Below are 26,048 nucleotides of genomic sequence, written 5' to 3'. Positions count from 1 at the left end.
AAAAAGGAACCAACACTTGATGATCTGGAAAATTCTCAACCTACCCAGGACGTGCTCTGGAAAAGGACTAAGGGTGTGGCTGGACAAACTTCAACCAAAGAGATTGTGTGTGTGACTCATGGATCCAGTCAGCCCTCAGGAGAAACACTGCCAGCTTGGACTGAAGGGGACAGAGCCAGGACGAAATGAAGGAAGGCCATCAGAGTTTTGGTATTGCTGTGTTTAGGACTTTCTTGGGAACTGTGACCCCCTTTATCTTTCCAATTTCCCCTTTTGGAAGAGGAATGTCTATCCTACCCCATACCATTGTATTAAAGACGGAGATAAAATGTTTTCTAGATTTCAAGAAAAACAGATGGCTATGAATTTTGCCCTAGTAGACACCATATCTATTTCTCATCATCTAATTTAGATGATTTAGAAGATGAGCTTTGGGACATTTTGAGTTGATATTTTGAAGAGATTTTGGACTCAGAGTTGATGCTGGAAGGGTCAAGACTCTGGAGGATGTTGAGATGGAGTACATGTACTCTGCACACGGCAAGAACGTGACTTTGGGGGGTGGAGGGAAGGCTGTTTTGGTTTGAATTGTGTCAACCAACTGAATTGTGACGCCAAGGACTGCCAGCAACCACCGAAAGATGGGACGAGGCGAGGAAGGACCCTCCCCATAGCTTTCAGAGAGAGCACAGCCCTGCTGACACCCAGATTTCAGACTCTAGCTTCCAAAAGTATGGAAGAAGACATATCTTAGCACACTAAGTGCTCAAACCACAAAAGAAAAAACTGGTAACTGGACTCATAAAAATTAAAAACTTCTGCTCTTCAAAAGATAGCATTAAAAAAACACAAAGACAAGCCACAGAATGGGAGAAAACATGTATCGGAAAAAGGACTTGTATCCCAAACATATAAGGACCCTTATAACTCAGACAGAAGAAAAACAACCCAATTTTTTTAATGGGCAAAAAGACTTGAAAGACACTAGATCAAAGAAGAAACACAAATAGTAAATAAATATATGAAAAGATGCTCAGCACCACTGGTCAACAGAAAATGCAGAAGAAAACAATAATGAGATATCACTACATACCTACTGTTGTTAGTGCCCTTGTGTTGACACCAACTCCTAGCGACCCTGTGCCCAGGAGAGCAGAGCCCTGCCCGGTCTTTCCGCACCATCCTCTCACCTTCTGGCGCTGCATCAGATAATGCTCCACTGCTGTTCACAGGGTTTTCACGGCCATTGATTTTGGAAGTGGGTGGCCAGGTCCTTCTTCCTAGTCTGTCTTAGTCTAGAAGGTCTGCTGAAACCTGTCCACCAGGGGTGACCCTGCTACTATTTGAAATACTGGTGGCAGAGCTTTCAGCATCACAGACCTATTAGAATGGCTAAAATGAAACACACACACACACACACAATACAAAGCGGTTCTGGCGAGGCTGTGGAGCAACTACAACTCTCAGGCATAGCTGTTAGGGTCACTCTACTCATTACCCTGCTTTATTTTTCTTAAAAGCACTTTTCACTACCTTCAAGTTTGCTTATGTATGTAAGTTCACATGTATCTGCTCCACTGCTCCATATGTACCCTTACTGTCGGTCTCCCTCAACATAAGTGCCATGAGGCTGGTGACTTGGTCCGTCTTGTCACCATCTGTCATCTCAGCACCAAGAAGAATGGCACAAAGTAGGCACTCGACACATATTTATAGTTAAATTTGAAGGCAGGAAGGAGCAGAAAGGACATTAAGATAATTGAGTATATGGAGGCAAGGAACCCACTCACCGCCCTCTACAGAGGGACAACCTGCTGTTGTAAAAGAAAATGAATTTCGACCACCAGGAGGCTGCATGGGGTAACGCAGGGAGTGCCCATTTCAGATGCACATCAGAATTACCTGGAGAGCTTCGCAAAGTCCTGATTCCAAGCCATACCACACCAACGAAGTCAGAATCTCTGAGAATGGGGCCCAAGCAGTGGTCCCTAAGGTCCCCCAGGTGATCCAGCTGTGCAGCCAAGGCTGAGAGCCACTGAGGAATGGAAACTGGGCCTCGAAGCTGTACACACCTGTGTGCAAATCTTGGGCAAGCTACTGACATCCCTCAGCCTGAAAATTCTCACCTACCAAGTGGGGATGATACACATCTCCCAGAGTTGCTGCATGGGAGGGAGGGAAATCTTTCTGATTATTCATACCAGTGACTCTCAAGCCTGGCTGCAGGGTAGACTCACCCAAGAAGCTTTTTAAAAAATACCAATACCGGGGCTGGCCCCGTGGCCGAGTGGTTAAGTTCGCGCGCTCCGCTGCAGGCGGCCCAGTGTTTCGTTGGTTCGAATCCTGGGCGCGGACATGGCACTGCTCGTCAGACCACGCTGAGGCAGCGTCCCACATGCCACAACTAGAGGAACCCACAACGAAGAATACACAACTATGTACCGGGGGGCTTTGGGGAGAAAAAGGAAAAAATAAAAAAAATAAAATAAAATCTTTAAAAAAAAAAAAAAGTCATTAAAAACTACCAATACCAAATATCCAGACCCTGCCCAGCCCAATTAAATCAGAGTCCCCGGGGTGGGTCCAGAGCATCAGTACTTTTTTAAAAGCTAACTGAACAGTCAGGGCTGAAAAGCACTGATTTGCACTAATGATAACCCACGCTAGCTGCTCATCCAAGCCACTCGGGGAGCTCCTAAAAAATAGATTGATTCCAGAACCCTGCCATGACTTATTGATCCAGAATCTGTGGAATTGGAGCCGGTCATTTTGCAAAGCTTCATAAAACTCATAAAACTCCCTCCTGGTGATTCAGCTGCAAACCCAGTGGGAACCACTCCTTTATACCATGCGTTTACTCTCCCTGTCCTGGATCATTAGAACTTCCACTGGCCTCCTGTGCCAAGTCTGTCCAGTGGCTTTTAATCAGTAACTGAAGCCACACATCACAGTACGTCTAAGTTTTACAGATCTTTTCAGAGCATCTTCACGTGCAGCCCACTGACCCACATCATTTACCATACGCTGTGCCCAGCCCCGGCTGTGTAGTTCATCGGCCTTTCTCCAAATACCTCCAAAGGGCTGCCGATTTGGGATTGGCAAAATGGTGTCACACTGCTCCCCAAACCTTATTTCCCTTTAAGTGGTAGGCAATGCCAGGGCTAATGAAATGAACCCCACTGGTCCAGTGACTCTGAATGAAGTCCCAGTTGTTTTCCGCACAGAGAAACAAATTGTTATGTTTGCTTCCCACAGAGAGAGAATAGAATTGAAGGAAACAAAAGTGACCCCTGAGTTAGGAGCATCCACAGAGCGCCATGCAATTCTCAAACTCTGCCCAGACACCGTGGCAGGACCCTCAGGGAATGATTTTAGGGGAGTCAATCAGTACACCGTACCACCACGGCTGCACTACCAGACAGCGGACAACAGCAGCACTGAAAGAACCAGGCTCTAGTTCAGGCTTACTGAGTCTATTAACTCATGGGATCTTCACAAGAACCCTAGCAGGCAGGACTGTTACTATTCCCATCTCACAGATAAAGAAACAAAGGCATACAGAGATTATACGATTTGCCCAAAGTCACATAGCTAGTAAGCGGCAGTTTTTGAACGCAGGCACTCTGCTTCCATTTGTTGCCTTATCTACTCCAGTAGAGTGCAGACGAGTGACAGCCAAGCAGTCTTTAAAAAAAACTTAAAGTCAGCAGCAGAAATTGGAGATCAGGCTATGCGTACCCTGGGCAAGTTACTTAACCTCTCTGAGCCTCTTTTTGCATCTGAAAAACAAGGATAATAATAGTGCCTGCCTCACAGAGTGGAGGTGAGGGTTAGACACAATTGTGCATGCGGGGCACTTTTAAGAGGTGTCACTGGGAGCCATTATTATTATTTGAATCATGACACAGCCCAACTGGTCAGGAAGAACTAATAACCTTTTAAACTGAAGATTTCCCCTAGTGATCTTAGATCTGTAGATTCACAGTACATCGGGTGCAATATGAAATGCGGTAATAAAAGATTTTCACGGAAACTCAAGAACTGCCACTATGACAAACCCCCCCTCCCCCCGCCCCAAGGCCATCCAGTCCAAGACTAGGAATTCGTCTGACAATGGAGAGTTCTATTTGCTATAGTTTGGCTCTTTTAGCAAACATCCTCGATTATCAAGCTGTATGAATGTAACCGCACAGGAGCCAGACTTCCCAGTAGCTGCAAACGGCAGCAGCCGAAGGTTTGACTGGAGAACACGTCACAGGAGATCCTGTCTAGCAGTAAATGTCAGCCCTCCGCACTGACATTTATACAAAAAAAAAAAGAGAGAGAGAGAATTCAAACAAAAATGGTAACATCCATCACGTGCTTGCCACCGTCTTAAATGTTTTCCATGCATGATCTCACTTAATCCTCAGGACACCCTTCCAAGCTTGAACATTCCCACAGAAAACCACACAACCCCCTGGCTGATCACGCTTTAAACTCATGATGACACATCCCACATGGGTAGTCCACACTGCCTGGCAATGCCACCCCATTCCCTAGTGAGTGCGCTTTCCCACTCTCCAGAAGGACTCTGTCACATGTCTCTCCTCCCAGTTCTCACAGCTCTTGTCCTCTCCCCCACTGTCCTTCCTCTCAGCCAGTGACTGCCTTCACAGACAGACGGTGCCTCTATCCCTGTCTGCCTCTGCACCCACTGACTCAGCTTCCCCGCTACTGACAACACAATAGGTATTCCTGCTCATTTCAAAGCCAGCTACCCTCCCGTTCTGGGGTCTCCTCCCCTCTCAGTTGTTCAAGGCCCTCCACCTACAATGCTTCCTCCTCTCATCTGCATTTCTCCCTTTCTATGAGTTCAATCCCCCTGGCATATAAACATATTCTAGTTTCCTCTATCATAAAAAAAAAATAATAATTCCACTTGACCTTAATGCCCTGCTACTCCATCAAAGTTGTTAAAATTATTAAAATCCTCCTAATTGCCAGATCCATCTTACACAGTAGCACTCACCACGGTGGCCCACGACTTCCGCCTTTTTTGGCTTCCCCTCCTCTTGTGTACACTCTCAACCAAGGTGGTTTCATCCAGACCCTTAGTTAAAATACCATCTCTGTGGTGATGATTCTAAAAACCAGCTGTAGCCCTCACATTGCCCAGATCTTCACACTCAAATTTCCGAAGGCCTACTTGACATCTCGACTTAAAAATCCACTAGGTGATTTCTGTCACGTATATTTTACCACAGTCAAAAAACAAATCTACCAGATGATTAACAGATGGAGACAGGGATGGAGAGAGGAACAGATATATGAAAACACAAGTGTAATTAAGCGTTAATGGAAGGATCCAGGTGGCGAGTGTAGAGTTAACTGTAAAATTCTTTCCAACTCTACTGTTCGTGAGTTGTGTGCTGGAAAAAAACCCACTAGGCATCTCAAACCTGACATATTCAAAACATAATTCCAGATTCCACCCCTTCCAAAAATGAAACCCACCCCCCAGCTCCGGTTTCCCCCTTCTCGTTAAAGGGCAAGGCAAAAGTCCAGGACTCAGCCCTGAATGGCCATCTCCCACCTGGAATATAAGTCCATGAAGGCCAGGACCTTGCCTATCTTGTTCATCGATATTTCCAACTTCTAGAACAGTACCTGGCACGTAGGAGGTGTTCAAAAACAGCTGTTGAATTAAATGAGGAATTAATGCTCTGTTTCTCTCTAGGCCTCTCAATCCTCACCGGTCCTGAGAACGGACTTCTCAGCCTCCAAGCCTCCCCAGCCCAGGCGAGGGGAGCCCACGTCTTAGGACCTGCTTACGGCTTCTTACCAATCATATCAGCTCCATGCTCCTCAACCAGAGTTCAAGGCCTTTCTTTACCACAGAGCCAAGGTGTTTCCTGTCCAGACCTGTCACACACAGGGACCACAACATATGTCACAGTACGGCCGGGCATCACACTGCCCAGGCCGAGTCTGCCCCCAGGCTTCAGCAGACTCCGGCCTCACTCCGCCCAGGGCTCGCCCGACCCCAGCCCAGGCAGGCCTCCTGATGTCCCGGGCCCCGGGCCACTCCTTCGTCCCCTGGGCATCAGCGGCATCTTCCTCTCGGGACCACTGCCCGGGCTGGGGTCAAGTCCGCCCTGTCACCCCGCAGCGCTCCCCTCCTCTGTCTCACCTGGCCGCTCCCCCGCCACCTGCCGGCCCGCCGGCCCCAACCGCCCATACCCGCCCGCCGCAGCCCACCTGGACAGTTGGGTCGTCCAGGGAGCCCGCAGGCCCGGCCAGCCGGCGCCGTCCAATCCCCGCGGGGCCCGAGAGCCTGCGCACTGCAGCTCTGCTTGTCCTCCGAGGCACCGCCCCACCCACTGCGGACCCAGAGGTGGAGCACATGTGGCCGCTGGTTCCCCGCCCTGTCCGTGCCCCTCTCCCAGGCCAGGCTCATAGTGCCCCCCACTCTCTGAGTCATGCCTAATCCTGAACCCCTGAGGACTGTGTCCTCTGGGGGTGATCACCTGGTTCACACGTGTCGCTAAGCCCCCTCCTGAGTCCCAGAGGTGCCGAGGTAGGAGATGGGTTTGCAGTGTCCGGGTAGAGTAGGCACTTTGGACAGGATAGACTTTTGCAGAAGGAGTCACTTGCCTGTGCCAGACTGTGAGGTCAGTTGGCTACCAGGTCCGTTGAGACAGTTTCAGCTAAGGTGGTCAGTGTAGGGGGATTCCAGGGGGTAGACATTGCCTCAGTACCTGAAGCCAGAATCTTTTTATCTCGACCAGCACGCCTCTCTTCATCTGGTCCTACCGGAACTACCCTGGTGGGTCCAGTTCCCTTGAAGGCATAATGAGACCTGCCTCACTCAGCCCACGGCCTTCCGTGTTGCTCCAAGGAGAGACCATATTCTTGAGCTGAACTGGAGCTGAGCACCACGCAACCCCAGGCCCATGCTCCTCAGTGCAGGCCTGGTCTCACTCTGGTCCTCCAGCCCAGGCTTCAGCTCTGCCTCTCCTTGTCCATCCTCCAGGCCCCCTTTCTAGCCCAGCTGAGGAGTCGCTCAGTGGTCCCCTCCTTGCTGACCCCAGACACCACCTCCTGGTGTCCTGTCTGGCCCTTCCCTCTCTGAAGATCCCTGGGGAAGCTCAAATGGGGAAGCAGAGTGACCAACACAGAGAAGTCAAGCTGATTCTGGAATCTCACGGTCTGCATCCCTGCCCCTGGTCTGTGCATCCAGCCTCCCTCTGGGATGGACCCTGAGGGCCAGGCAAATGCCTGCTCTCTGCTGAGGTGGGGCCCATCTGCCCCTTTTCAAGTGCGGGAATTTACTGCCAAAATGGCCCCTCATCCCAAGCCACGGGTCTTAGACACAATCAGAGAGGACTCATGAGGGCCTCCCAGACCCCAGTGGACAGCTCACACCCAGGATCTCAGGACCAAAGTCACTTCTTCACAATCCTCAAGGCCCATGATCAGTTCAGGGTTTTCTAAACCTGGCTTTGGGCCCGGGAAGAACAGATAACTAAGAACAAGAAACACTGACAGAAAGAAAAGAACCCCGTCAGTGACAGCACCCTTCCACAGGATCCACCATGGTATGGGCCTCTGTTTTGCAGCCCGGTTTATTTTTGGTTGGTGTTCTTCATGCCTGGCACCACCAAGTGCAAGTGGATAAGGACCGTGAGCTTAGAAGCAGCTGTGGGGCCTTTTCTGTGTGTTACTTTCTCTCTGCTCAGCTTTGAAACACTTCACATAAAAGACTCTATAAAAATAAATTGTGGAAAGTCAAAGGCCAATAAAAATCCCAGTGGAGGCCAAAAACTATTTTATTTAAAGAGCAGAAGGACATGCAATTACCTCGTTGTGAATTCCTGGCTCTCTAGTCCCTCGGCCTGGTACATGGTAGATGCCCAATAAATATGAATTGATTGGTCCATTTGCAGAGCTTCAACCAGCCCATCGCTCTGCATGGGCACACCACAAGAAGCAGACTCCTTAGCCTTCCATGGGAGAGTGCTGCTAAGTCGGCAGGAGAGCCTGCCACAAACTCTTGTGTGTGAATGTCCTGCCTTCCACTCCCAGCTCTGCTTATTAACAGTAAAATCATGAAGTGGCGGAAAGCGAACTGCAAACACTGCCAAATGCTAAGAGAGGAGCTGGATTCGTGCCTTTCAATCCTCCTGTATTACCAGTTGGTCTCTGCGAAGCCCTGGGTTTTGCAGCAAGAATACAGATGTGGCCATCTTATTGCGTCTGCATGCGGGAGATGACTTCTTTGTTTCGTTCCAATGCCCTTCAAACGCAATGCCCAGGTGCATTTTTTTCCTGGACCCTTGCATGTAAAATCTTGGACAGGTCCATAACTTTGAGCACCTGGAACAGTCTCATTTCAGTGTAAGACTCCCTCTGACTTCTTATCTAACTGTTAGGTTCTCTCGGCCTGGAGGCCAGGACTCCTTTGGGCTGGAAACAGGCACAGGAAATGGGCATGTCAGTTTCCCCTTTCTCACTGAGCATCACCCTCACATCCTACCCTCCAGACTCAGCGTCTGACACCTCTGCAATGGGAATCCAGTACTGGGCCCTCTGTGCTCGGCGAGTATTTCCAGCTGGCTGTTTGTCCTGAGAAAGGATCTTGTGGTTTCCCCAAGAATTCTCCTGGGAGAGGTCTCCAAGTGCAACCCCATTGCCTGGGTGATGTTGCCTCTGGCCAGCTGTTTACAATGCCCTCCTCTGCTCCTACCTTCCATGGGCCCACCCCAGGGTACCAATGTGTTTATGTAGTTTGGGTCATGAATAAAGGTTCCAGGCAAATGGGTAAGTGGAGGCCAAAATGCAGACTTGGTTTTGTGCCCCAATGAGGGGCTTCTCAAAGGGAAGAAGAGCCTTTTACCTTCTACCTCCCAACTCAACAAGGAACAATTACCTTCGTGTAATTCATTAGCCACGGGAAGGTGCCTATGTGTGATTCTCGCCAATGCATCCTCTGTGTGTGCTGAGGCTCTGGATCTCTCTCCCTGTGGGTCCACACCATCCCTGCTTGTTTTTGGGCGGCTCCAGGCTGTGCCCTGCCCATAGGTCCACCTGGCTATAAGAAAGGCTTACACGTCCTTACTCTACCAAGGGTGTCAGCAGTTCGCCCTTGGGGCAGTCCTCGTTCTCTCTGCTCTCCCACCAGGCATGTTGTTTCAGCCATCACCTCTCACCTTTAGATTGCTCAGCTACGGGTCAGACACCAAGCCCTTGTGTTCCCCACCACCACCGAATTGCAGGAGACACATGTCAAGCCTTATGAATTCTTCTCTTCAAGTTCGTCTCCTGTGGGCAGAAGTGAAGGAGAAGCATTACCCTCTCTCTCCCCTTCCCCCACCAACGAGGGGAAACAGGTGTGGAAGGGAAATACCGTGGCATTCCAACAACTCTTTTCAGAGGAATTCTCCATTCCTGGCTTCCTTACCCTCTAAACCCTTATAAGACCGTGGGTGGGTGATCACCAGTGCTGCTGGCTTGCCAGAGGAGGTGACTCTTAAAGCATGAGTAGATGTCAATTGAATGAAGACGGGAGAGTGTGCTACATGGATATGACTGGCACAGAGAAGCATAGGAGGGAACGTGAGAGAGCATGGCATGTTCTGGGGTCCTATAAGCCGCTCCAAAAGATGGCATGAGATAGAGTTTGAGGGATAGTCAAGAGATGGAATTGGAATTGGAGAACCGGGCTGTAGCCAGATCCTGGGGTGTTTTGTGTACTATGCTGTGGAATTTGAATGCTGTCTTATAGGATTAGCCATCAAAGGATATAAACAAGGGAGTCCATGTTTTTATTTGTCTCTTAGCATGCTGTCTTTGGGAGTGGTGTGGAGAGGCACGATGAAAGAGGAGACTTTTTTGGTGAGAGATAAGAACGTTGATATGCAATGTTTAGAGAATCTTCCAGAGTAAAAGAATTTCTCACTTTTTCTCGTCTCTCAAAGTCTTTCTAATACAATCTGGAAAGCCACTCATTCTCCCCATTCTGTCAAGTCCTTAAGGAGGCATCGTGACTGAGAGAGAAGGGCATGGGCTTGATTCCAGAGTGACCCGAGTTTCAGTATCACTATTGTGACCTCAGACAAATTACTGAATCCTCTCTGAGTCTCAGTTTCCTCATATATAAAAATGAACCTAATAATATGTGAGTCAGAATAAACCGGATTACGCTGCTAGGATAAATGAACCTCAAATCTTAGTCACTTAGAGCAGTAAAGGTTTGATTCTTGCTCTCAGGACATATCCGGTGCTGGTTGGCTAGAAGCTCTGCTCGCACCCCCTGACTTCAACTCGCAGGCTGGTGGGGCACCCAGATTCTCCCACATTGTGATCACTGTGGCCGATGGAAAGGGAGCTGGGAGGGCTCCACAGTTAAATGCCCCAGTCTGGAAGTGGCTCACATTACTTCTGCTCACAGCTGTTTGGTCAGAACAAGTCACATAGCCCCGCTCTACCACCAAGGAGCCCTGTGTGACCACCACAGATACCCAACCCACGGGGCTACGGTAGAGGGTAAACGTGGTTTACAAACACAAACTTCCTGGCACAGAGCTTGAAACCTAGCAGGTTCTGACAAAGCTCTTCCATCAAGAGTAGTCTCTACCCACAGGTATAGTTAAGACTCCCCGCTTCTCACTGAGCACTTTAGGAAAAGGATTGTATCCTCACTAACACAGGTGGACAGTCAGGCTTCTGGTTCAAAATGATAGAAGGAAATTTCAAAAATTCCAGTAAAGGCAAGCCTGGTAGGGAAACAGAAATGCAAAAAGATCGGGTTTGGTGAACGTCTCTGTCTTTGAGTCATAGACTTAGAGGGCCCCCAAGGATAGAATTGGGAGAAAGGCAGTTAATTTATATAAGTTAGGAGGTTTTGGCTGCAAGTCAGACCGGCTTAAACATGAGTAGATTGATGGCGTGAGAACGCCAAGTCCCACTGTAGGGTAGGGTTCCAGGTGGATCCATTCAGCAACTCAATTATGTCAATCAGGACCGAGACTCGTTCCATATTTTTGCCCTGTTATCCACAATGTTGATTTCATTTGGCTTCATCTTAAGACTGGTTCCTCTTGCAGTCAAGGTAAGGCTTTCAGAAACTATCCAGTGGAGTAGATAAATAACCGCTTTCTGGAAACTTTCCCAAAGATGCATGGGGAACTACTTGAAAGTTCCTGCAAAATATCTGCTTATATTTCACTGGCTTAAATTTAATCATCAGTTCTATCACTAGCAAAAAGAATTGCCTTTAATCCAACTGGGTCTTACCCTGGCAGAAAGGAAAGGATGCTGAATAAACAACTAATGGTCTACTCTGTATGCATCGAGAATAAGGAGGTTTGGTTTTAGGAACTGATTCGGAGATAGAAAACTTTGACTGCTGATCTCAGTAATTTCTTATCAAAGAGATGGGGCGTGGTGGTAGGGCGTGTCTGTCAATCAATGAGGAGTCTGATGAAGAAGGACAGAGGAGACACCACATCCTTCTCTCTCCTTCCCTCATCCATCCACACCCATGAGATGTGTCCATTTACACTTACCTTTAAACTGCCCCCCACCTGCTGCTCCCTTTATGTGTTAAGAGTTTCATAGCATAGCTGTCTTTAGGGTCCGTTTTGCAGAATCTCTCATATAGAGAGTCACACCTTAGCATTATTTTGAGTCCCCGTAACTGTACCCCTTGCAACGGAATTCAAGATGACCCTGCCTTACTGAAAATATCCCTCTGGAGTACCTCATATCCAGAGATGTCTCAAATTCAAAATATACAAAACCAAAGTGATCATCAAATGTGATACTCCTCGATAGTCCCCATTTCAGTCGATGGGCCCACCATTCCTTCTGATCTGGGAATCGGCTGTGGTCTCCAAGGTGACCTGATTACTTCTTGGCTCTCCCAGCCCCTAGACCAGACTAATCTTTCTGATGAGAGTTCTGATTACAACAAATACCTGCTGAAAAGCCAAGTTTAGTTCACACTCTGTGCCCATCCCATCTCTTGGCTCCTTCCTGCCTCTCTGCCGCCTGCTCACTCTGTCACACGGGGCCGTCTTCGTTGCCTCCTCCCCGTGCCCCTCAGTGCTTACACGACTCCTCTGAGAGGAAGGCCTTGATACCCCATCCCCATCCCTCCCCTCAGGCAGGATTAATGTTTCCTCCTGGGAAAAACCCCTATTTTCTCTACACCACTTACCTCTATACCATCATTACAGCATTCTTCCCATTGAGTATAGCGATGTGTTTGCAGTTTTCCTCCTTCACAGGTTGCAGGCTGCTGGGGGCAATCACCATCCACACCCATCCTATCCCCTGAGCCCCACCCAGAGCCTGCTGTGCAGTAAGTGCTCGGTGAATGGGTGTCAAACTGAAAACAGGGCAGAAGCATGTAGAGCTGTTCCAGTAGTCTTCTCGTTTTCTCCATGATGGACTCTGAAGCTGAGTTCTTCATTCTGCAGCAGAGACCTGTGTAGCTGAAGGACAGAGCTGTAATTTATGAAAAAATACTACAAGTGCCACGGTCGTGGCAGTGACTATGTAGATGGGCTGCCGTTCAGACACAGTGGGCAGCGGAGGCTGAGCACGCTCACTCTCGGTCAATGGTTGGGTCCCTTTCTGTAGACCCCGCCCTGCCAATGTGTGGAGCAGCCATGATGGTGGAAGCAGAGTACGGAGGACCATTTTTTTTAAATAAACTTTTTATTTTGAGATAATTATAGATTCACATGCAGTTATAAGAAATAATACAGATGACTCCCTGTCCCCTTTACCCAGTTTCTCCCAATGTAACATCTTACAAAACTAGTACAATACCACAACTGGGATACTGACATTGATGCAATCCCAGCCTCTTGTGCAGATTTTCTGTTTTACTTGTACTCGTGTGTGTGTATTAAGTTCTACACAATTTTATCACATGGGTATTCATGTATTAACCACCACAGTCAAGATACAGAACAGCTCCATCACCATCAGGATCCCTCCTGACGCCCTTTTATAACCACACCCACTTCCGTCCCACCTGCCCCCCCCCCCCCGCTACCCTGCTCGCTCCTTAAACCTACAGTAACCATGAACCTATTCTCCATTTCTATACCTTTGTCACTTTGACTTCCTTTGATTTCCCCTTTAGCATTTCAGACAAGTCACCAATATGTGAGCAACACAAGTCTATTAGGTATCTCCTTCTTTCATAGCCAATGGGGAGGGAGTATCAATTGGAAATTAGTTTTATGATCAAAGAAACATATACTATATAGTTTGGGTTTTTACAGTTTAAATCAATTTTATTGATATATGATTTACATGTAATAAAATACATTCACTTAAGTGTATTGTTAGGTAAGTTTTGACAAAGGGGTACCCGTGCAACTAGTAACCCAATCAAAATAAAGAAAATTTTCATCACCCCGAAACATTCACCTATGTCCCTTTGCTGTCATTCTCTCTCCACCCTCCATCAAAGGCAAATGTTATTCAGCTGTCACTATGTATGAATTTCTCCTGTTTTGAAATTTCATATAAATGAAATCATATAGCATGCACTCTTTTGTGTCTAGATTTTTAACTAAAAAATTAAAGTTTTGAAACGCCTCTTAGATTGATGTGCATAAGTAGCTCCTTCCTTATTATTACTGAGTAATTCCGATGTAGTTCCAATTTTACTAAAATTTGTTTATACATTTACCTGCTGATAGATTCTATTTCCAATTTTTGCCCATTATGAATAGAGTTGTTATTAACACTCATATTTAACTCTTTGTATGCATATATGTTTCATTTCTCTTGGGCAAATACCTAGATGTAGAATTGCTAGATTATATGCTAAGTGTATGTTTAACTTTATAAGAAACTACCGAATTGTTGTCCAAAGTGGGTGTGCCATTTTATATTCCCACCATGTATGAGAGTCTTGGCTGCTCAAAATCCTTGCAAACACTTGGTATGCCCACCTTTTGGAATGTTAGCCCTTCTAGTAGCTGTGTAGTAGTACTGCATTGTGTTTTAATTTGCAAGGCTCTAATAACCAGTGATCTTGCGTGTACTGTCATGTGTTTATTGGCCATTTGTAGATCTTTTGAGAAGTGTCTGTTCAAATAATTTGTCCATTTTTAAATTGGGTTGTTTGTCTTCTTCTTATTGAATGATAAGCATTTGAGATATAAGTTCTTTATCAGATATATGTATTGTGAATATTTTCTCCCAGTCTGTGGTTTGCTTTTTCATTTTATTAAAGGTGATTTTCAAAAAGCAGAAATTTTTGTTTTAATAACATTCAATGTATCACATTTTTTAATGACCAGAACTTTAGGAACTCCAGCTTAAGAAAATGCAAGCCTCAGCTTCAATGTTCTACCTGTCTGTTATTCACTTGAGATGCTTGAAAATTGCAGAATCGGGCTAGAATCTAGGCAAATCTTACAGAAGTCCATGAATGTGACAGCCACTTTTGTTTATATTAATAGCTATAATTTTGTGGGTATACTATGCAATAAGCAAGGTGATAAATACTTTATATACAGTCATGTATATAACGATGGGGACATATTCTGAGAAATGCATCATTAGGCGATCTCAACATTGTGCAAAAATCATAGAGTGCGCTTACACAAACCTAGATGGGATAGCCTACTACACACCTTGGCTATATGGTAGTAATCTTATGGGACCACCATCGTATATTCAGTCTGTAATTGACTGAAATGTTACACAGTGCATGACTGTGCGGTATTTCATTTAATCCTTATGAAAAGCCTTACTGAAGAGGAAACTTGAATTTAGTGTAATAAAATAAGTAGACTAAAGGCTTAAATATTATCAGTGCCAGAACTCGAGTCTACCCGACTCCAAAGCCCTTTGAATTTTAAAATCTAGGCAGTATCCTGTGTAAGAAATCTTTGTATTTGTCACAGTCATGAAGATATTTTCTTTTCTTCTAGAAGTATTATATTTTAGTTTTTACATTTGTGTTTGTGATCCATTTGAGTTCATTTTTATATATGGTATGAGGAAGCACTGAAATTCATTTTCCCCCTCTATGGATATCTAGTTGTTCCATCATAATTTGTTGAAAGGACTATCCTTTCCTCCACTGAAAAAAAAAAAAAAAAGAATGTTGTATAAATGGAACCATACTGTTCACACTTATGTGACTGACTTTTTCTCAGCATAACTCTCTAGAGATCCACCCACAGGGGTATTAAAGGTTCACTCCTCTAGATATGGACACACCACAGTTACCTTGTTGAAGGGCACCTGGACTGTTTCCGGTTTTTGGCTATTACAAGTAAAGCTGCGATGAACATTCAAGTACAGGTTTTTGTGTGAACATGTTCCCATTTCTCTGAGATGAATGCCTGCTATGCAACTGCTGAGTCCTGTGGTAATTGCACATTTACTTTTTCATAAGAAACTGCCAAACTTGTTTTTCCAGAGTGACTGTGCCATTTTACCTTCCTGCCAGCAATGTTTGAGTGGTCCACTTCATCCACATCCTCACCTGCATTTGCTCTTGTCACTGTTTTTTATTTTACCATTCTGATACATGTGTAGAGATAGCTTATTGTGGTTTGAGTTTGCATTTCCCTAAAACTAACAAAATTGAACCTCTTTTCATGTGCTTACTTGGCATCTGTGTATCATCCTCCATGAAATGTCTGTTCGTGTCTTTTGCCTGCTTTCTAATTGGATTTTAGGTTTCCTACTGTTGAGTTTTAAGAGTTCTTTATATATCTAGATATTACTCCTTCGTAGGGCATGTAGTTTACAAAAACTTTCTCTCAGTTTGAGGTCTGTCTTTCCATCCTCTTAATAGCATCTTTCACAGACCAAAAGACCAATGTATCAATTTTCACTTTTATGGATTATGTTTTTGCTGTCAAGTCTAAGGCTCTTTTCTTAGCCCTAGATTCCAAAGATTTTCTTTCCTTTTTTTTCCTACAAGTCTTGCAATTTTACATTTGCATTCAACTCCACGATCCATTTTGAGTTCATTTTTGTAAAGGGTGTGAAGTTTAGGTCCATTTTCATTTTTTTTTTGCCTACGGATGTCCAGCTGTGCCAGACCATTTGTTAAAAGGCTGTTCTTTCTCCATAAAATTTTTTCTGCACCTTGTCAAAAGATCAGTAGGGAATATCTGTGTGGGTCTTGTTCTGGGTTCTTTATTCTACTTCATTGATCTGTGTGTCTATCCCTCTGCCATGTTACCCGGTCTTCATTACAGTAGCTACATAGTAAGATTTAATATTAGGTACAGTGATTCCTCACACTTTATTCTAGTTTTCAAGATTTTTTAGCTATTCTAGGGCTTGTGCATTTTCCTGTAAATTTCAGGAATATTTTTATTTATATAAGGTAAATTATATTTAAATATTAAATAAAAATTATAAACTGAATTTTAGAATAATCTTGTCTATGTCTACAAAAGATCTCGCTGGGAATCTGATGGGAATTGCATTAGACCTAATTGTTATTAGACCAATTATTCTAATTGCATTAGAATAGTAAATTAATTTGGGGAGAACTGACATCTTTACTTCATTGAGTTGGGGAGCCCACTTTTGCTCTACAATTTAGTGGTGAACATGATTGTGTTTGAGCAACCCCATACAAAAAAATAGTGTGCTGGCACATAGTAGGAGCTTTGTAAATATTTATGGCAGAGAGGGAAGACAGGAAGGCCAAGCAAAGTCTTGAAGAGTCTGGATCAGTTATTCTCAAATCTGGCCTCACGTATAATTCTCTGCTGAGTTTGGTAAAAGCACAGATTTCTGGGCTTCCCCCCAGCCCTGCTGATTCAGGGCCTCCAAGGGTGATGTCAAGGAAACTGTATTTTTAACACCCTCCATAGCTGATTCTCAGGTACAGCCAGATTTGAGAATGTACGATGTGGAAGCCAGACACGGAAGCAGTTTGCAGGCGATGAGCCGAGTCCCTGAGGACTGCACAGTTCTTTCTGATATTTGCCCTGGAACAAAGCAAGTGGCAGCTGCAATCAAGGCCATCTAAGACAAATTAACATGCTCCAGATGACATATGGCTCAAAATGAGTAAGCAAGCCTGGAGGAGGGTGGGGGTCCTCTCCTATAAGGAGGAGGACTAGATTCATTTTGAACCTGCAGCCACCCATTTTTCTGCCAAAGAGCAAATAAGCAACCAGAGTTCAGCAGAGGGCAAGCAGTTCCGGAATTGTAAACACTGTTCTTTATTCACTTCATTGCCTACGTGATTAATTCCCTAACCTTGAGGCCCAGGAAATGGTGTAAGGGCACGCCAGGGGAGCTGGCTCCAGCCCTGACAGCATTTGGAACAAGACGGCTAGATGCCTGAAAACTTCTTTTTCATTACCAGCAGAACAAGCCAAATGACCTGTAAGACTTTTCTAGCGTAAAGAGACCAGGAAATTAGAAATACAAGCACACAGAGAAGAGCTCACAAAGTAGGTTTTAGAGCACAGGCTTCTTGAAAGCTTTGCCTTTGTTTTCCTTTCTTTATTGTTGCTTTCTTTCTTTCTTACTTTTTTTTTTTTTTGCTGTTTCAGTCTCTTTATTTTCAATATAAAATTCATTATTTAAGTAACAAATTTATAAAGAATTTTTAACAAAATAAAGTCTATTCTCCTAATCCTATCACCAAACCCTAGGTGATTTCTATTCCACTGCTGAGCATCCCCCTGTATTCATTGCACATCTCTGTGCACACACACTGTTCTGTTGCTGTGATCAGTGTACAACTTTGAGCTATTATATCAAACACTTTTCTAAGTTGTGATTTTTTTGTATTTATTTTATTGTTTTCTTGTCTGAATAATATTCCATTACGCTACTGCATCATAATTGTCTTTTTTTCACACCATGCTGTCTTTAATATTACCATATTTATTTTATTACTATTTCTATTCTACTCTATTAATTTTTTCACCATGTTGACATAATTGTCTTTAATATTACCATATTCTAAGGTGTTTTTAGCCATTTTCAATTTATTGTTTTTATCAAGAACACTGCAATGAACATCTTAAAATATACAAATTTTTTTCTTACTCTGAATTCTTTCTTTGGGATAAATTCTCAGGAATAGCATTGTTAGGTCATTGGGCATAAGCATTTTTGTGGCTTTTGATATTTCTGTGTATACTAACTTCAACAAAATTTTGCCAAAGTTGGATAGTATTTTTCAAAATTTTGCAAATCTGGTGAACACAAATTAGTACATTGACGTTATTTTGATTTGATGAAGTTTTTGTCCACCATTTGTATTTTTATTGTACACAATGTCTACTGAAATCCTTTATTAATCTATTATAAATTACAATGGGCTTTCTAAATATTATAGATATTAAACTTTACTCACAATTATATACATTTTTCCCAAACCATTGCTCCTCTTTTTACATTAATTTTGTTATTGTACGGAAGTTTTAACTTTTTCAATATTGTCAACTTCGTAATTCTTCTTTGCTGTGCTTTTTATCTATTGCTATGAGCCAGAGGAAGCTTATTTTTCCTCTATAGATATGATAAAACTAGAATCTCTTTTTTACCAGCTTTTCTCGGATGTGTTTTTTTTTTGTATTTAATCAATCTGTGTGTGAGTTTAGTAAGTGAAGTGAGCTTTGACTCTATATCATCTTTTCCAACTACCCCAGCTCTGGCTATGAAGTTGTCCCCTCTCCCCCATGTTGAGACACTCACTGCCATGTGACCCCCATTAAACAGCGCCGAGTGGGTTCCTTGGCTCACACTGTGGTCCATCCGGTCTATTTCCTTTGCACATTTGCTGATCCCACAAGGTTGTAGTTTTTTGTCATGGCGGTGGCTATGTGTCCTAAGATCTGGCAATGGTGGATCTACCACTTCACTCTTCCTTTTTTTTAGCTGTTTCCATCTTATTTTTCCTTAATATAATCTTTACAATCAGCTTGTTGAGTCCTAAAGGAAAATCCTTTTAAAAGAATGTATAGTCAAATGGAGTTGCATAAGAAGATCACAAAAAGATGTCAAAACACATTACTCCCATAGCCTTTGAGCCAAGTCCCTCAGCAGATTCCTTCGAGGGATCTGGGGGGCACTTTGAAAACCATGGAAACTCCTTCAACAAACGGAGATCTAAAAAGCGCAAACTGGAACAGTGCATCTGTCCCAGAAATTGTGCCCCAGTGCAGCAGCGAGACCCCACTCTGTCTGGTTTACCCTGATGTAGGAGGTTGGTTCTCAAATTCCTTCACCAGAGGAAGCCCCTCACCCCCCAGCCGTGAGTGCAAGGGTACGCACACACCCACACAAGCTTTACTGACATACACCCCAGAACTGAAGAGAGGTCATGGCTACTGTTCAAAATGAGTCTCAGAAGTGACAGGCATGATCTTTTTGAAGTTAGTTCTTAACAAGTGGGCCAGACCCTCCATCCCAGGTCACCTTTTCAGGGACCCACAGGCTTTTTTCCTGGAGGCAGAGCCTGTGGGTGCATTCTCTGGACCAGGGGCATCTAAAGGCGCTCCCACGTGATCACAGTCTAAAGGACATCCGTGCAGAAACCCTTGGGTTCTGCCTCTGGAGAATGTGTCCACCTAAAACAATAAATGGCTTTTATTGGGTCACCTCACCACTTGGCCAGCAGCCGTCCCTAAACAGACCAGTTGGATGGCCTTCTTAATCTCAGTGGACAGTGAGAGTTGTTTTAGCCTCATTAGAGAGAAATATTTTGTGAGGGGAAAAATGTAGGACTCATGACATGTGATGGAAGGACCTGTATGTTACACAAGTCCATGTGGAAAGACACACTGTAGGGGAAATGTAAAAATGCACCAAAAGTAGAATCAGACAGATGCCGTGTGAATCCGCCCCTCCTAGCTGTATGATCTTGGACAAATTTAAAAAACCCTCTAAAAGAGGAATAAGAATACCATTCAAAGTTGATGTGAGGATTAAATTAAATCATTTATAGAAACTACTTGCATACTATTACTGTCTTAATGTTTAAAATGACCAAATAAAATAATTTGTTATATAGATTTAAAGGATGCACCACTCCATCCATAAGCAAAGTCCTCTGCATACCCTCCGAGACTTCTCCCCGCTCCCAGGATGAAAGAGGGCAAATACACAACAGAGATCCTTAGCTTTGGGGGGGCTTGTGGAACTCTCAGAGAATTTAAAGAATGTCAAGAGCTGCTTTTTCCAAAAGAAGCATGCAAGTCAACGCTCTAGGTGTGGAGGTCCACGATGCCTCGAAGCACAGCTGCGGGCTGCTCCGTGGAGCCAGGCTAAGAACTCCCTCCTGAGTGCTCACACCTGCCACCCGCCTTCTACCATCAGGGAGGATAAGCGACTGTGACAGGTCTCTGTCTAACTGCATCCGAAGCCATCCTCCATAGCTGAGGGCCATTCGGTCCACCCCAGACCCGACACTCTTGCCATAAACCAGTAGTTCCCCCCACCCCACCCACCCCTCATGTTAGAGCCCAGGTCTGACAAAGTTGCTCAGCTCCTTTGTCTACATGGAAAAACCCAACAGGATTAAATGCTTTAAAAAGGCTGCATCATCTCACTGAAGTCATTTCTTCCTTTATGATTTATGATAAAAATAGCTAACGCCTCTTGAGTCCTTACTATGTGCCAGGCAGTCTGCTAAACACTCGACACACATTGTCCTCTAATTCTTGCGATAACAGCATGGGTGGGTTTCATCACTGCCATTTGGCAGTCAGTTAGCTGAGTCAGACGGTTGAAAAGCTATTTGCTGCAGGTCACCCAGCTAGTAAGTGGCAGAGGCAGGCTTGGAGCCTGAGCCCCTCCTACTGTAAAACCTTGTTTCATTACTCTGTTCTCTGCAGCCCCACTCCGCGACACTGCAGATCTCCTGGGACATTTCATAAGGACTGACACTCATGGTCCTTAGTTGCTTCCCTGTGGGTCCCTGAAGCATTGCTGAGCCTATCTTCTCTTAGCTCCCCAGCCCTGAGGAGCCCCCTCTGGGAAGATCGCCCTCCACATATAAGCCGCTGCCTGCTTGCTCCACACTTTTGCGAATCCATAATGCATCTTTCCCAAAGCTGTCAGCGTGTCCGACTTCCCCTGAAACGACTCGCACGGTCCCCAAAGCTTCCATGTCATCCCCTCTAGTAACTTGTTGCTTCCTATTTCAGATAAGAACCAGCCCGTTTTTTTTATATTTGAATTTAAAATATCCACCCACCTCATCAGCTCACCTGCCACTCTCCTCTAAGAATCCAGTTCAATTATTTGTGGGGAAACGTAGCTGAGACACGAGAGAATGAAAGTGAATGAGTGTGTTTCAGTTATTACTAAGTCTTCACAAGCCGATGCCGTGGTCAGTTTCAATTCTCCCTGAAAATGCGTTTATGTGAACGTTTCTTGAACATTCAGCCCTTTTTAAATACTGCAACTATGCATGTTGTAGGCACTTTAACAGAAAGTTGGGTGGCTCACCAACCCGTCAAGAGTTTCACCCACTCTATTTCCAGTCTGACGGTTTTTGTTTTCCCTACTCCTCTCACGTCTTCTTCAGTAGGACCCGACCCTAGCCTGGCGACCCAGTCCCAACTTCTGTGGCATCTTGTGTCAACAGTTTGACTTTCTTGAACAAGAAAGAGCTTACTGTGTGGAGCCACAGTGGCTCAAGAAGGGCGCCATTACATGATGCCATGAGTCGTCTCTGAAATATCAGATCTATCCCAGGGGTGGGCAGGGGCAGGCAAAACAGGAATCAGCACTTCACAAGCAGCCTGCCGAATGAGAGAGGCCCGAGGAGAGATGGTGTCCAGCCAAGTGCTGGAGGCAGCAGAGGAGAGCAGTGAACACGTGGTCTGTGGAGTGGGAGACCTGGGGTTGAATGCCAATTCTGTCGCTTACTCACTGTAGGACCCCCAGAAAGTCCCAAATGTGTCATCTGTAAAAGGGGGATGGTGATAACTCTATCTTATAGGGTTGTTATCATGGAACATGGACCATGGTAAGTGCTCAGCGAAAACGCCGGGTGTGATGATGTGTGACCCCTAGGGGGAAACGCATGATGCCCATGAACCATAACCTAGCCAAAGTGGCCTCTTGTGAGTCCCACTAGAGGAACTCAGCCCAGCCTCATTCCACCCAGACAGAGTGATACCCACCCGAGGCACCATCATCTGGGTCCACGACCTCCTCTAGATCTTGCCATTCGCTCTCACTATCAATGGACGCTTCCAGAGGCAAAGACTCCCAGAGAGCACCCCAAGAACAGAACTGTGGCAAGGGGATGGTCTCTGAATCTGCCTCCAAGCATTCTCCACAGGGTAGCCGGCCTTCTGACGCAGAGTTGATGGTAGGATACGCTTCATCCTCCGTGGTGGGAGAAGAGGCTTCAGGTGGATGGCACACGTCACCTTCATCATCCACGTCCACTTCTGGACTAGAAAACAGAAACCCGTGCATCTTCCAGCATCGATCAGAAATTCCTCTCCCCGCCTTCCCTTGCCTTTGAGGATGCTCATCATGACACACGATGAGAGCCAGCTAGGGTTCAAACAGTTCTTGCCAGAGACATCTCTGGGACCAGGAAATGAACAGTGGATAAGGCATGGCCCCTGTCCTTGAGGAGGCCCGATTCAGTGGGAAGAGCCAGCAGGGAACAAATGCAACAATCCAGGTAGTAAGTGCTATGGTTGAGGCAGCACAGCGTTATAGAAGCAGCGCGAGATCCTTACCAAGCCCAGGAGACTGTGGGGGACCTGTCAGAGGGCACAGCATCGAACCAGAGATATGACCCAGTTCTAGGACTCCCCTTCATGTGGGGAGTCGGTCAGACCTCGGGCAAGTTTCTTAACTTCTCTGGGAGCTCAGTTTTCTCATCTGAAAAAGGGGAGGGTCAAGAAACTAACAAGATTGCTGGGATGCTTAAATTAAATCATTCTGACACAGCCGTCCATGGCTCCTGGTGCAGGGTAAGTTCTCAGTAAGTAGGAGACGCCATCATTACCGCCATGATCATGATCAGCATTTCAACAGAAGAATTACATGGAAAGGGCTAGAGCAGGAGGTTGGGAGCAACTCAAGCAGGTGACCTTCACAGCACTTGGTGCAAATATCAGGTCCTTTTCTGAGCGCTGAAAAAGTGCCTGATTCGGAGAGACAGCCAGCTGGAGTGACATTTACTCCCTGTGTGGCACAGGAAGCAGATGAACAGCAAGGTTCCTCGTCTGGCGATGAAGATGCAGATGCCACAGCGACAAGATCAAGCCTTCCAGGGGCTGCCTGGAGGTCGTCACGCACGCGTTGATTGGAAAGAGCAGTCCATGTAGATGGCAGAGCATTTTGCACAGAGCTTCAAACATGCGGAGAAGGTGCTCAGAAAATATCTGTTGAGAGTCTGATTAGAGAGGATGAGCAGGAAAAGCTAAAAAAGTGCACATAGATGAAGCTTTTTACTAAACACCCAGATCCTTGATTATTAGCCTCTTCCCCACCCCCAGATCAATGGGCTGGCTTTGTTATGTGGCCCCTGCCCCCGACCCCCTTTCCTGAAATGCCTCTTTCCCTTAAAATCAACTCTGGCACCTCCCAAACCCCACACAGCCGGCCCTCTTCCTCAGTAGAGCCGAAGCACCTGTCCCAACTGAATTTTGCTGCAGAAGAAACATTATTTCTGCTCATGAGAGCCACAGGGTACGAGTAAATGTGCATTTCATGTAAATATACCAACACTCGTGCCAGTGAAAAGGAGACTGTACGCTCCAGGGACACTCACTTTAAGAAAAAAATATCTAAAAATTGCTAAGCACTTTGAAGGAAAATTGGTTTAAAACCTTAGAGCCGTTGACCGAATCATGTAGAAAGTGCGTTTTCTTATAGAGAGGGGAACACCGTGGAAGTTTTGTCAAAGAACCAGAAATCCAGCCTGTCGCCCAGGCCCACCTGCCCCCACCCCCGACCCCCAGCAGGAGCCTGTCCCTCCCTCCCTGCCAGGGAGAAGCAGGAGGCATCACGTGCAGTCCGCCAGGGCAGCCCCTGATGGTCCACGCCTCACCTCCCACCACCAAACTCCTCCGACCTTTCCAACGAGCTCCTTGCTCTCTGGGTTTGATTTGGGGCTCTGGCTACCCGCCCTGCCCACACAGAGACCCGTCAGCCTGAGAGGCAAGAGACAAGGGGCTCAGATGGTCTGAAGAGGGCTCAGTGGTCCCCACGGTGAAATCCTGGCCATCATCTCACCACAAGTCAGGGAGGACGGCCTAGGCATTCCTTCCACACATGCCCCCAGCTGCTCTTGGAGATCTGACCTGGAGTTTGACTGTGGGCGTGAGGAAAAGTGAGCAAGGAAAGAAGAGGTACCAGAAAGCCCCTGGGAATCCCCAGGCAGAACCTGCTTCATGGAAGGGGCAAGACTTGCAGATTTGGGGAATTTGATGAGGACAGTGGCATGGCTTTAGAGCAAGGCCAGATGTTGTGGCAGGTGGACACGCCAGGTAGAGAGGAAGAGTCCTTCACCAAGGGCTCAAGGCCAGCTCAGGGCTTCTGGGAATAATGCAGCAGGACTGCCATCTAAAGCCAGAAGGGGTCAGGCTGCTGGGAGCTCTCTGCTCGCCCCCAAGAACACTCAATGACCTCAGCTGCTCTCTGCCCTCATTCCCTCCCTCCCAAGCTATCTGACAAAAGGAGCCTTGTACAGACAGGTGGTACCCCGAGGAGACCCTGGAGACCCTACTCGGGCTCCCTGCCCAGCCGCCTCCCCAACACAAGCTGGCAGGGCCCCAGAACCAGGCCCCCCAAATCCTGCAACTCTGCAGCAACCGCTTTCAAGGAAGGAGCCAGGTCAGCTCTGAGGTCAGTGAAATCCTTGTGAAGCCTCTGCTTGCTCCAGGATATTAACTGAGGATGGAAGACCCTGTGCCAAACTTTCCTGGACATCTGTCCTTTAGGACTTGGGCCACCAAAATCATGTCCACCTCCAAGGAAGACAAGGCAAATGAGTAGATAGCCTTTCAGGCCTGAGCTGCTAGGTATTGTAACTGCCCTATTGACTGTGGGTAAACTCACAGCAAAGTTCAGGTTTTGTCTCCCTTCACGTGAGGCTCAGCCTTCTCCAGTTCCCCAGCATCAGGCCCCACCCGACGTCCCTGTCAGCCCCGGCCAGTGCAACCAGGAGCTGGGGGCCTGTGCTCCTGCCAGTGCCGAGTTGAGCATCTGGCAGGCCGAGTTTGCCGTCTCTCTAAGACATCAAGTAGAGAGGTCCAGTGGACTGTTGGGTTTGAAGCTCAAATGATAGTTCTGAGCTGGAGATCAATATTTAGGAGAGGTCAGAGTGGTGTGCCTGGCTAGATGTGTATTGGGGGGGAGGTTTCCCAAGGAGCCCACAGGCGTGCGGAGAGAACCATGCTAAAGATGGCGCCCAGGCCCCAGCCTGCTGCGGGCTCTGCTCTGCCACACTGACGACCATAGTGCCTGGCGGGCATCTGCCTCACACACTCCCCTCAGTCACGCTCCGACTTCAGGTGACCTCCCACCTGAGTGACAGCGCCACTCACCTGGCAGCCTCATGCCTCGCCCAGCTACTCTGATGTCGCAGCTGGTGGGCAGCTGCAGCTGAGTTAGACCCTTAGCCTCCTAATCATCCTTTGCTATTCCAGGAGCAGCGCCTCCCAGAAGGTCTGCAGTGACTTCGGTTTCCTTTCCAGGACTCCACCTTGGTTTTGCATTCTAAATAACCACAAAGACTTCTATCATCACTTTCACCAAATGCTACTTGCTGAAACTACACGTAATTTAATAACACAAATTTAACTGCATGTGCTAGTCAAAGAGAGAGAGAGAAATAACCTTAAAACTTCTGCAATGACTGACTTTCCACTCCATGAGTGTAAGTGGGAGACTTGACTCTGCCATCCCCTCATTCCAATGAGGCCAGTATTTAAACGTAAGCGTTTTGCAGACAGCATGGCCCATAAACGCAAACCACCAGACTTCATCTGAGGCTCAGCCAAAGAAAATGCGACCTGCTCCAAACCAGGGGTCAGAGAACATCACATCTTCCGAAGGGATGTCCGAGG

At 46.2% G+C, this 26,048-nt stretch overlaps 1 protein-coding gene across 2 annotated transcripts in view; it reads right to left on the bottom strand.

The window, feature by feature from the left end:
• Window positions 1–12,686: 12,686 nt before the first annotated feature.
• FRMPD2 (FERM and PDZ domain containing 2) overlaps window positions 12,687–26,048 on the bottom strand; it is a 119,224-nt gene continuing 105,862 nt past the window's right edge. Inside the window, exons 29-30 of one of the 2 annotated variants that reach the window (XM_070493502.1) lie at window positions 22,137–22,414; window positions 12,687–18,949 (exon numbers count right to left, since the gene is read on the bottom strand). In XM_070493502.1, coding sequence (XP_070349603.1) covers window positions 18,894–18,949; window positions 22,137–22,414 — 334 coding nt within the window. In that variant the 3' untranslated portion in view covers window positions 12,687–18,893. Of the gene's footprint in view, window positions 18,950–22,136; window positions 23,372–26,048 lie in introns of those variants that run through there. The other variant, XM_044759592.2, reaches the window with a different exon arrangement.

This window comes from Equus asinus, chromosome 2 (genome assembly GCF_041296235.1).
Source record: "Equus asinus isolate D_3611 breed Donkey chromosome 2, EquAss-T2T_v2, whole genome shotgun sequence".
NCBI classification, from domain to species: Eukaryota; Metazoa; Chordata; class Mammalia; order Perissodactyla; family Equidae; genus Equus; species Equus asinus.
The sequence above is the reverse complement of the archived record's forward strand: the minus strand, read 5'-3'. Positions and strand labels throughout refer to the sequence as shown.